The sequence below is a fragment of the Hetaerina americana genome, unplaced genomic scaffold, assembly GCF_022747635.1.
Source record: "Hetaerina americana unplaced genomic scaffold, ioHetAmer1.1.p SCAF_3, whole genome shotgun sequence".
Taxonomy (NCBI): domain Eukaryota; kingdom Metazoa; phylum Arthropoda; class Insecta; order Odonata; family Calopterygidae; genus Hetaerina; species Hetaerina americana.
Window position 1 is genome coordinate 48,425,818 of NW_027286874.1, and position 12,758 is coordinate 48,438,575.

General features: G+C 38.2%; 1 protein-coding gene and 2 non-coding genes across 3 annotated transcripts in view; 2 read left to right on the forward strand and 1 right to left on the reverse strand.

Moving 5' to 3' along the window:
* Nucleotides 1–12,758, reverse strand: part of LOC139690900 (titin homolog) — a 370,135-nt gene that overhangs the window by 250,083 nt on the left and 107,294 nt on the right. The window contains exons 20-22 of the mRNA XM_071588519.1: nt 4,481–4,641; nt 2,916–3,137; nt 2,012–2,286 (exon numbers count right to left, since the gene is read on the reverse strand). Of these exons, the coding sequence (XP_071444620.1) occupies nt 2,012–2,286; nt 2,916–3,137; nt 4,481–4,641 (658 nt within the window). The remainder of the gene's footprint in view (nt 1–2,011; nt 2,287–2,915; nt 3,138–4,480; nt 4,642–12,758) is intronic.
* On the forward strand, nt 6,219–6,290 carry TRNAW-CCA (transfer RNA tryptophan (anticodon CCA)). Its single transcript has one exon. It is a non-coding gene; the product is annotated as a tRNA-Trp (tRNA).
* On the forward strand, nt 12,010–12,081 carry TRNAW-CCA (transfer RNA tryptophan (anticodon CCA)). Its single transcript has one exon. It is a non-coding gene; the product is annotated as a tRNA-Trp (tRNA).

A 12,758-nucleotide genomic window follows, 5' to 3' on the forward strand; every position in this document is an offset into this window, starting at 1 on the left:
TATAGAAGAACTGTATAGTAAAGAACTCAGACCAACAAAGTTAAACATTGAAAAAGAAAATGACGTAGAGGAAGACAGCTTAGGTCCAGGCATACTAGACAATGAGATAGAAAGGGCATTAAGGGAGATGAAACTAAATAAGGCCGTGGGGGTAGATAACATTCCCGTGGAACTTTTAAAATGCTTAGGAAATTGTGGGAGGAAGAGGCTATATGGGCTGATCCGTAGTATTTATGAGGAAGGAATCTGGCCGGAAGACTTTGTGAGATCAGTTTTAGTTCCTATTCCGAAAAAGGTAAAGGCCACGTCATGTGAGGACTATAGGACAATTAGTTTGATATCCCACGCAGCTAAAGTTGTTCTCAGGATCACCAACAAAAGGATAGAGAGTAGGGCAAATGATTACTTAGGAGATGATCAGTTTGGGTTCTGGAAGGGGAGAGGTACGCGTGATGCCGTTGCAGTAATGAGATAAATAATCGAGAGGGGTATAAAATGTATTCAGGATGTATTTGCCTGTTTCGTAGATTTCAAAAAAGCGTTTGATAGAGTGAATTGGGAAAAACTAATGAGTATATTGAAGAAAATAGGAATAGATTGGAGGGAAAGGAGGCTAATCCGCAACCTGTACATGTCTCAGACTGCTCAGGTGCGGGTGGGAAACGGGGAGTCAGGATGGGCAGTGCTAGGAAGGGGTGTAAGGCAGGGTTGCCCATTATCGCCGTTGCTGTTCAACCTGTATGCAGAGGAAATGATCAAAGAGGCATGGGAAGAACTCGAGGTAGGAATGAAAGTGGGCGGGGAATTCGTAAAATCATTTAGGTTTGCTGATGACCAAGCTTTAGTTTGTCAGTCAGCCAAGGGGCTGCAAGCATTGCTGAGTGAATTGGAAATTCAGTGCGACAGGTATGGGATGAGAATCAATATTAATAAAACAAAGGTAATGCGATTTTCTAGAAAGAAAAAGGCCAAGCTTAACATTAAAATAGGAGGGCTAAAACTAGAGCAGGTAGAACAGTTTACGTATCTCGGTAGTGTTTTGGACCAACACGGTCAAAGTAGTAGGGACGTAAGGAGAAGAATTGCGCTAGGCAAAGAGGCTTTCACAAGGAGGAGGGAGTTGATGACGGGGACGTTGAGTAAGGATGTTAAGAAAAGACTCGTAAAAACTTTGATATGGAGCGTAGCTATGTACGGTGCGGAAACGTGTTCATTGGAGCAGGAGGATAGACGCAGACTGGAGGCTTTTGAAATGTGGGTGTGGAGAAGAATGGAGAAGGTGAAATGGACAGAGAAGAAAACAAATGAGGAAGTACTTGGTATGGTGGGCGAAGAGAGGGGTTTGTTGGGAGCAATCCTATGGAGGCAGGAAAAGTGGATGAAGGGGGTATTGGCCGGCAGTGGGATGTTGAAGACTGTAATAGAGGGGAGAATGTTAGGCAAACGAGGAAAGAGAAGGAACAGGATAGGGATGTTGGACGGGATGAAGGGATTGAAGAAAGTACTCAGAGATGAAGAGGGACCTGATATAGAGTAGGATGTTGGATTTTGTGTTTTGTTAGGAGTCACAAAATGTATTATTTAGTAGCTGTGCTCATCCAAAAACCTACCTTAACCGGTAGATTACCTTTAAATATATATATATATATATATATATATATATATATATATATATATATATATATATATATATATATATATATATATATATATATATTCCAATGAGTGCTGACAATATTTCCTAGTTCCCAGCTATGGTATTGACAGTGACTTTTAGACAAAAACATGCATATTCATTTTATCTCAATTAAAATTTACTATTTGATAAATTAAACGGAGTATCCAAAAAATATTAAACTACCTACTGAAATGAATTTATATTCAAAGAAATAAGTAAAATGTCCAGGAGAATAAAATAAAACTGACCCACGGAACCTTGAGACCTAAAAAACGTAAAATGGAGCTAATTTTGATCTGAACTACCGATAAATCTTTGGAATCTGTGACTTACCATCTGCGGAGTTTACCGTCGGCAGCCCACACTTTAGGATCGGAAACAACGAGCAGGCGGGCGAAGGTGGACACTCGGCCCGCGGCATTGGATGCCTCGCACATGAACCGCCCCGTGTCTGACTCACGTACTTCGGGAATAGACAAAATGCACCTGGACCCATCGAAAGACGTCGAAATTCTCTTTTGCCATTCGATCTTGCTTACTCCGTCTTTGTCTGAGAGCAGGAAACCATCTCGATACCAACGAACCTCTGGTATGGGTTCGCCGCGAACCTGGTGTAGTGGACGGAATGCAGTGATTAGTTTTGCTGACAACTGACTTCATAACACAGAGAATCCCTACGAATACTACTTTTATCTTTACTAAAACTTACTTCCACTTTTTGATCTCGAAATGGCTTATTTCTCACAAAGACACTTTAAAAAATGATCTGTTGGAAAAACATTCTTTTAGATTATACACATTTGGTTTTGAATCATTTCAATGAGCAAGACTTGTAAAAAAAGATATCATCTAACAAAATCAAACAAAACCGCATTACAAAAATTTCACCTCTATATTCTAGCCCCTTCAAACTAATTTGACCGTCAACTGCTGAAGAGAAATTTTTCTAAGATTGATCAGTCAAAGCTAATGCTTTTATAATTATTCTCAGTTTTTGCTATAATGAACCATGCTACTTAAAACTAATTACGCTAAATATGTGAATTGAAAAATGAACCGTATCAGTCACAAAAACTAAATGAAAATAAGCATTGTAAATGAGGGTACAACATAAAAAATATACAACTTGAGCACATTCGGATTACAGAGATAAGGGTTTGGATCATATATACAAGTGAGCGACGACGATTTGTAAATCAACTAATCATAACTCCATAAAACACGGTTTTACTTTTACCTGGCATTCCAGTTTGACGGCCATGCCTCGCAAGACCTTCATCTGCCCCGGAAGGATGCTAACGAACTCTGGCAGCTGAACGGCTCGTCCAAGAGCCACCGGCGCTGCAGTCGTCACTGACTCTCCCCACCCATAGCGATTGCGTGGAGTTACTCGGAAGAGGTATTCTCGCCCTCCTTGAAGGCCAAATGCGTCGAAACTTGCGATGGGAGACATGCCCAGCTAGAATTAGATAACAATAACCTAAGTACGAGTAGTTGAATTATAACAAAACTACCAGCCATAATAGTAATAGGACGTCGAGTATTGTCATTGTCGAAGTTTTCCAGTCATTTTTCCGTGTCAGTAAAATGTATCCTTTAGAAGGAGTGCTTCCATTGCACTACTTTCTTCAGCATGCCTTCCTTTCACTATATACTTGAATTTCATGACTTTCACACCCACTTTTAGAGGTATTTCAAGTTCTCCCAAACATACTACCTGAGTATCCCTGTCCTCGGGCAGTCCAAATTCACAATATAAAATAAATTATGGAGCTAAAAATTTACCCTTTTTCTTAGTTTCTAATTTATTACTAAGAAGAGTTCGAAGATAGATTTTTATTATAATTCTAATTACCATCTCCATAGTATTCACGCACAATTAACTAAGGTTCAAATGGTGATTTTAAGGCTGAAATTTCTTGAATATACTTTTCAGATACACGTCTTACCTAAAGAAAAATGTTCGCCAACGCTGTTCACAACCTCAAAAAAAAAACTTAATCCATTTATTTTTCCTTATGTCTCTTTAATTATATGGGAAAACTAGTCTTGTCGTTTTTGAAACTTCCCTTCAAACTTGTTTAATTTCCGAGCGAAAATCTATCCTCAGCTGCCTCGCATACCCTTATATAAATTTCCATTGCAGCCGAATTTCTTTACTTATTAGTTTTTTCATCCATTCTTTCTGCCCTCTCTTAATATTTTGCGGATTCACAAAGATGTCTGATTGGATAAGACCGGCTAAGGTCGCAGACCTTAAGGTAAGGTCGCAGTAGACAATACCTTGGATACGAATCCCACGTCAGGCGTCTCCTGAATTATGAAATCCTGATATAATTTTACGTTTTGCGGTCGGGTGTGGATGTGTTAATGTCAGCCATTTGAGTTCTCAAAAATATATTCTAATCCCAAAAAGTCCATTAAGGAAGTAGGATTTTTAAGGCACTGTCAGAACTTACCGCGATAACAGAGCTCATACATGTTTATTTTCCGTAAATCAAATATTTCAGCTATATGTTGGTTGAAATATTAATTTTAAATACCGTAACGGTGGCCGACCATCAATTATGAATCGATATGACACTTTTGATGAAATGCAAAAATTATCACTGAAAAAATATTCCACTCATATACAAAATATTCACGACCCTGAATTTTAATTTGGCAAATTGGAAGAATTAATCAAATGCCCCACTGGAAGGGCATCAATGGTCGCATTAATGATTTTGAAGTAAAATTCAGAGTACATGGTACGTAAACACTTATAGCTTGGTTATGCTCGGTGATTATTGCGACACTCACTTCCACCCATCTCGCTCCTTCGCCAACAATCCACGCTTCCACGCGGTAGGCAAGGACAGGGGCAACATCGGCTCGTATCGTTGGTTTGGGCCATGAAAGCGTCACCCAATTCCTTCCACTGTCTGTTACAACTGGCTCTCCACCAATGGGTCCAGGAACATCTAGAAAATTAATGTAAAATAATTGGTGAATCACCATGCTTATGTTGATAAAGAATCAATCATGCTGCGAGTACAATAATTAATTTATGCGTTGAAACATATGATAATACATAAAGAAAATACAGGCCTCAGATCTGGAAATTCATCCCTTCAGTGCTAAACAATGACATGAATGGAATCATTTTTCCACAAACAAGTTCTCTATTATCGGATGTAAATGATTTTGGTGAAATATAATGTACAGGAGCTCTTCTTTCATCATAAGTGGACAGCACCTATCAATGCCTACTCATAATGAGGGCACATTTAAAAGGTTAAGTAAAAGTGATTAGCGTGAAAATTTAGATCATGAATATGTCACAGCTTACAGATAGTGAATCACACGTGGAGGATGTATTTCGATACCATGCCCACGTGCACCATAGTGCCATATAATGTCTAAGTCTGTCTGATGTGCAATTTTCCCGCCTGCCAACACCCAGGGTTTTAGTACCGCGGGCGTGCTGCTTTAACCGTCACTGTTCACTCCCTTCAAAAACAATGAAAAATCGATTAAAACTCCGAGAATCATGAACAACTCTGGATTACTTGGTCTGTTTCTGCTCCTAGGTACACTCAAAGTATTTGCAAATTTATCTTGGGTCCTGTACGAAGAATTATTTTCATCAAAGTTAAAGCTCCCTATTAATATCAATATCGTAGGTCTTAATGAGGAAGAGATTTACTTACATTTTCATGCAACATCTTCTCTCATATTTAAATGAATATGTTATATGAATGCCGTTGAAAAGATAAAGAAACCTTGCAACTATGTCCATCTTTAGAACACATGCCAAATTTGTGTTTTCGATTGGATGTGAAATATTTCATTAATTTAATCCCAAAAATCTAATTATCGTATCACTTGAGGCAAACAGAGAGGTGAGAGACCGTTCTCCAATGACAGTAACCTCATTTTGCCATATGGCCAAATACCTGTGAAAAACATTGATGCCGAGGAAGGGAAATCATATACTAGTCTTTCTCTCAAAGAGATTATTATTGGGCGAATTTTTCATATTTAAATATCTGTGTGACATAAGTGGGTGATACAGTTAAATTTCTTAAATACTAGGATCACACAAATTTGCAGGAGTTTTGCATAAGAACATGAATGAACAGTCAATATTGGGAGATCATAAAAAATAACATATTATTTATGTATATTTATTGGAGACTTTGTCTTTGACGGTCAGCGAGCAATGACTACGAAGTCAACTGTTTACAATAATCATCACTGGTTATTTCTTACCCAGGATAGATAATGGCAACAGTTATTTCCAAATGGGTATAAATAAAATGGTTATTATTCTACAAATTTCAACTGCAGGACAAAATCCATAAAATAGGAAAATTTATTTTAAAAAAACGCTCCAGTACTTCGAACTCCCGCCTCGTGACTCGATTTCCACGATCCGGAGTCTGACGATCGACCACTTGTTGCTGTCGAACTGGTGGGGTCGCTCAATATGCTATATGCAGTCGGCCGTGCAAGTAAAATAACATTTTCTTCTCCAAGTTAACTAGAAAACCATATGGACTCCGTGGCGCAACGGTAGCGCGTCTGACTCCAGATCAGAAGGTTGCGTGTTCAAATCACGTCGGGGTCAACGTCTTTTTTCGAGGTTTTTTCTATACATAACAACCACATGATTTTTTAACACTTGTCTCAGTGTGGGCTGGATTCCGCTTTTGAGCGCCTCTGCCAATATTTTTTTTTTCAAGCGACAGATTCTAAATAAGATTTTAGGTTTTAGTTCGTGCCTGAAACAGTAAAAATATGTGGAGTCTTTCAATCCCAAACCAGAGGTATTACAGATTACATGAGTCAAGCGAAGACGGAATTGCCTCAGAAAAATCGCGGTCACAATGAGAATAAGATTCTCGTCCCAGTGAAACCCCCTGTGTGTAATGTGTGCCACTTTCCACGAAAATCTGCTCTCTCTTATCCTCTTATTCTGGATTAAAAATTCTCTCTCTGTAAACAACACTGTAATGGATCTAATATGCTATCGAACGATGCAGTAGTACCGACATGTAATGACAGCCAGTTTTCCGAAATGCTCGATGGAGACTTGACCATGCGGTAAAATCATATAATCCAGTTTACCACAGAATTCCACTCGGAAAAAACAGGCGCTTTCAACAAGCTCATGCAGCAGCATGAGAAGGTAATCGAGTTCTAGCTTAGGTCTGGCCTTGTCACATCCAACTGGAGCGTGTTCTGGTAGCGAGAATGGTAATATTCACAAGTTCCAAAATATTTCCCATATTCTTTACAAAATCTTCGTTCATGTAAAGTGCATGTTCAACAGCTATTATTTTCGATGAGTACCCTGAAGATTATGATACATTGACTGAACAGTGACTATAAAAATATATAAGAAAAGGGAAACTGGACAATAAAATACATTGCAATAAAACAGAAACATTATTACCGTCATATCTGCGACGGATAAATTCAAGGTTAGAAACAGCAGAATTACGACACGGACACCATTTGAAAATATATTTCATGTCGCAAATTCCACGTGCCACAATGATCATGATCCATATGGTGCATACGGATACTGGTTTATGGTTTAGACTCGCGTGCCGGAGGTGAAGTGAACTGGCTAGACGGAAAATAAAGCCATGTAGTGAAGACCTATCCACAGCACAACGAAATTATCGCAACATATTGCAATAGCTGTAACACTGTGCACGCCATACATGTTGAGGATCCACGGTATGGTAATAACAACGATTGGAGGAACGAGATTTGAGAACAGATAGACTGCAATAAAATACAATGTAATTGAGTCATTGAAAACTCGAAGCAAGAGTGTATGAAAGAGACTAGAATATTTGCTTCAGTTTTGTTTTGGGGAACCTGTCTTAAATTGAATCAGTAATAAAAAGGAAATTTAATATTCAGATTTAAGATACATTTGGGATATGTGCAGGCAAGTTATGAAAATGCTCAATTTTAGGATATTTCTGAAATGATTCAAATGCTGTTCCCATAAGCAGAGACATTTTCAGACGATGAAAACATTGTTTTCTTACCAATTTTTCCGGGGACAGAGAAAATGCAATTTTCAAATAATTTCACTCGATCACTGTAGAGGCAAGGAAATATATTGCCAACACATTAACTTTACTCCAGGGGTGGTCATGATCTTTACCCAAACTTTCATTTGACTAATTACTCACATCTGCTGCTACCAAACATATCCCATATTGCCTTCAAGGCATTCTTCACCGTTTCGTATAACACGTAAAGAGGCATGGTGAGCGTATATCACTGATCGGGATGCTTAAAATTTTAACGAAGTTAGTGGTTGGATAAAGTCTGTTGATAACCGTTCAGCATTTCGCACCACAAACTATATCCTTCGGTCACCGGTATGTGCTCCCCACAATAAAATAAAACAGCTATGATAAGACTGTATAGACATATCATATCCCACACATGCTAAATATGATATTATGATTCACTGATTTGAAAAATCCACCTAAATTTTGGATTAGGAGAGTACCTCAGATAGAGGTAAGACCTCTCGCACTTCTAAAGCAGCAATGGACTAAATGCCTTTGATTGAGTTCCTCAAAATTGATTGAGTAACAACCTTGATCAGATCCTTACAAACACTCGCCTTTGAAACATTGGCAATCATCAATCCAAATTAAGGCGCGCACATCGTGTATATATATATATATATATATATATATATATATATATATATATATATATATATATATATGTTCATCTTACCACCTGTAGGCTGCAACAAATTGAAATTCTTCCTTTGGCACCAATCATTGCCAACCTTTATATTTTCTCCGTTGAGTTGTTACTCTTTGTCTCCTGTTTACTACGCAACACCTTTTCGGTTGGCACATCATTGTTTTGGATGATGATTACTTGGCATTTAGCGTTCAACTGGAACGATGCATTTAAACTACAGTCTTAGCTGCGACATTTATAGACATGCGCAATAGTGTTTTACACCAATAATATGCCCTATTCCATAGTACTTCCAAACAGTTTGCAGTAACTATTTCAGCTATATTTATTATAGACCATGACTTATTTTGTCCGATTTCTACACCAGTAACGAAACGTGAAATATTTTCTAAAAAAGCCAACAAATAGCTTTTATAATAATAGGACTTCAAGGTGACAGGCAAATGTTTAGAGCACTCTGAAACACAATGATCATTATTCAACTTCAATAATGAGAAATAAGTCTCTGATAGTCGCCATTCATATTGTTTCCTTTCCGCACGCCCTCAAAGCCCGCCCGATAGAATGTTGGAGGGCTGCCAGAAAGGAGACTCCAAAACATTCCAATCCTTCGTTCGGAACAAAAATACGATAGAGCTCGAAAGGGAAAGGGTTGACAATTATACTTCTGTTGTATACACTGAGGGACGTGGTACTCCAGTGGGTAGAGCGCTGGGCTACTGAGGACCCGGTTCGAGAAGCCTTTGGGCACCCTCAGCTTCACACAAGCTGTGTCATTTTACGATTTCTAAGTCTTCCTGGCACAGAGAAAGGAACTAACCCCCCTACTCTGATGTGTGAATATCACACGCATTTGGTCTAAGCTAAGGGTGAGCCCTACCCTCACCTATCTAATCGACCTTGGAGTTGATAACTGAAGTTAGGTATATATTGACTAATAAATGAATCGGTTAAGTACATTTTTGTGACGCGCAATATATGGCAGACAGTTATATTTATTCATGGAAACATTTAAAAGAAAAATAGAAATGGATATAAGGATTCGGGTAATTCTACCGAATCGTTAATTATGAGATTCAGGCGACTATTTTGTGTGCCTTTTCTGATATTGACCCAACGACGGAGTGGAGGAAAACTACTCCACGTTCCCGACGTCACTCATTGCTTGCAAATGCGTTTGGCATTAACTGAAACTGATAAACCGAAGTTAAGTGACATTAGCATCCAAGATTTTCTGCCATTTCGGTTGATTTACAGATATGGGTTATAAGATCACATCAAAAACTCTCTTGTTTACAAAAAAGAGTACAGACAACTTCACAGTTATTTTGGTGAATTTAGCACCAATTTTATGAGGAATTATTAATATCAACCTGCTACGATGAAATATAACCGAGACAATATCCATTCAAGATGTTAGCTAGCTGTTCAAATAGCAACGGAATCATAAATAACAACCGGAATACTAACTACCTGAAATCTATGGTTATTAAAAAACAACTAAAAATGATACATGTCCTATACAGAGAATTCAATGAAAATTTATCCGACAGAAAATAATTGAAATTGGAAATTCAACATTAGGTATTCGAAGAAAAGGAGAATGTTACAGGGGGCATCGGGATGGGACGGTGGCTAAAGTACTCGCTCCCACCGAGAGGATCCGGGTCCGTATCTTGGAGACGACATATTTTCAGTGGTATCCCGATCCCCGCTTGAGTTGCTTTGTGGAGAGTGCTTTAAGTGAGTGCGACGTCCGTCAGATGGGACGTTGAACTGTGGACCCCTTGGCGCCATTTGATAAGAGCAAGCTAATGCCGACGCCAGGTTTCTCTCCACCCTTTCTTTCTCATCCATCCCTAATGGCGCAAATGACCTTCGTTGTCGGTCATCTACCCGATAAACTAACTTTTAGTGAACATAGCATACAGAAATTATCTTACGCTTTATCTATCTCCTGATTCGATGATTTAATATTGCTATCAGTCATCCGAAGTATAAGGCACTGAATATCAACTATACATTAGAACTGGATAAGTATTGAATATTTATCTTGACACTATCATTGAACTACTGCAATGCATTAAAGGTGTTATAATTGAAAGTATTTTACGCTGTGTAGTATTCCTCAAATATATAGAACAACAAACCTATTCTGGCTTTAAATATTCATTCCGTTGAGGCAGTCATTTTCTTCCTCGACTGAATGCTCTCATCTGATGGTCTATTGACAGAAGATTATAAAATAATAAACTTTGAATCCATCAATAATAAGTCTAAAAGATTAAAGGCACCATTAATGGAAATTCAGTCAAAACTTTGCGAAAATAATTTTTTTACAGCATAAACCAGTAGTGAATATAATGCATGATAATTATTACTACTGCCAAAATAATTACTAATCTGTTATCTAATTGAATTACATAAGATTTATCATTTCACTCATTTTTTCCAGTTTAATCTTAAAGTTAAAATTTCCACATAAACACCAACCATTCAAGTAATCACTTCGCTTAGTCCGTGCGAGTTAGCATACGGACGCTTCCTCAAGTGCATACGAATTTGAGGATGAATCAAACTTCCTCGGTACTTGAAAGATATCTATCACCCGAATCGAAGAGTGAGACAAGTGAGATAGACGGATGGGATTTTTTAGTGTCGAGAGAATGGGAACTTAGGATTCAGAATCTTCACCAGTTGATGACAAAACCCGAGTCATGAGAAGTTACAACTGTGATAACCATAATACTATTTCACTTAATAACAAATCAATTCCAAGTTCAAGTTACGCCAACAGAAACGAATAACAAAGAGCCCTGGTTTCAGCAAAAACATCAGTTCGTACATTTCTATTTTCGCGGCAACATGCGCACGCGCCCACGGCTGTTCACTGCGTGGGAGCGCTGTGGATAGTTGGTTTGGATACTGACCGTAGAGTCCTGCGCTAATTCCGAGTTCTGCTACCGGACACTCCCAGCTAAACCCAAGTCGTGCATTTCTTTGTGTACTACAACTTTCTTGGAGGAGAAAAATAAGAAAAATGACTCTCCAATATTGAATATGCTCGTCTCACCCAATAAGGCTTAGTTCCAGGTGAACTTACCCATTAGACCGACCTTTAGGTCGAAGACTGGAATGTGGTTATTTATGATAAAGGGTTAAAATAAGCTTTTGGGGATAGTAATTCATGCATGTAAGCTAGGTCACTTCGGTGGCTAAAAATACTATAGCTGATTTGAAAAATAGATGCGAAGGTTATCAGCTCGTTCGAGCAATATTTTAGCGTAAACAAGTTAGATGATAAATGACGTAACAAAACTTTGCTAATTGAAAAAAGATAATATCGAAAAGAACAAAGCAATAAATATATCATAAGCTAATTTTAAGATAAAAATTATCTTACTATGCACCTCCTTGATAAAGATATATTCAAAAAGTCAGCCATAAATTCGGTACATCACACATCACTTCTTCCGTCTCCCCCCCCTTTCACTCTCCTCTTCCTCCACCCGAGTGTCACCGAGCGCACCGGTCAATAAATTCCTTTGTTTAAGCAAAACCTCGTAGTCTTCAATTGAGAATTCCCACGCTTATATGACGACTCCGTGGCGCAACGGTAGCGCGTCTGACTCCAGATCAGAAGGTTGCGTGTTCAAATCACGTCGGGGTCAAAATTTTTTCACCCTGCTACGTTAGCCTCAATAACCTGCTAATATATTCCATATACGCCAACTGTGTTTACATCTTACATTCGTCATAATTCTTTTCACGGCTCAGAACATGAATTTGCCCATTTTCATCGGTTCTACGAATTGACCGAGCTAAATTTATCCTTGTGCAAAGGAGAAATTAAAAAACCGCATTTATTGCGATTAAATCAAATAAACGAGATCCTCTTGAAGGTCGTACAATGGGAGTCAATTATAAACCTGAATAAATTGCCCCTCGAAGAACGCTAGCCTTAAAAGCATTGAGTGGTAAGATTTGTCATAGTCGTTAAACATTTGTTTAAATGTACTTGTGCCATTGAACAATGCAAGTCAAGGCAGTTCTCGTTCCTCCAATAGTCTTCCTATTAGATTATAAAGTCCTTCTAAGCATCAATTAATAAACATCAAAGTCTCTAAAAATATATAAGATATCTGTAATCTCATCGAATGTCAGTTCATGTTGTCGTTAGGTTACTAATTTAGCTTTAATCCACACAGTTATGGATTTTTTTAACCAAAATAAGGACTTCAAAAGGCAATTATATATGAAAACTTATATATAAGTATCCGGGTTAGTGTGGAACGAAACATCTGCGGTGCATTCGCATGACGTACGGTAAAAATAAAACGGAAGACAT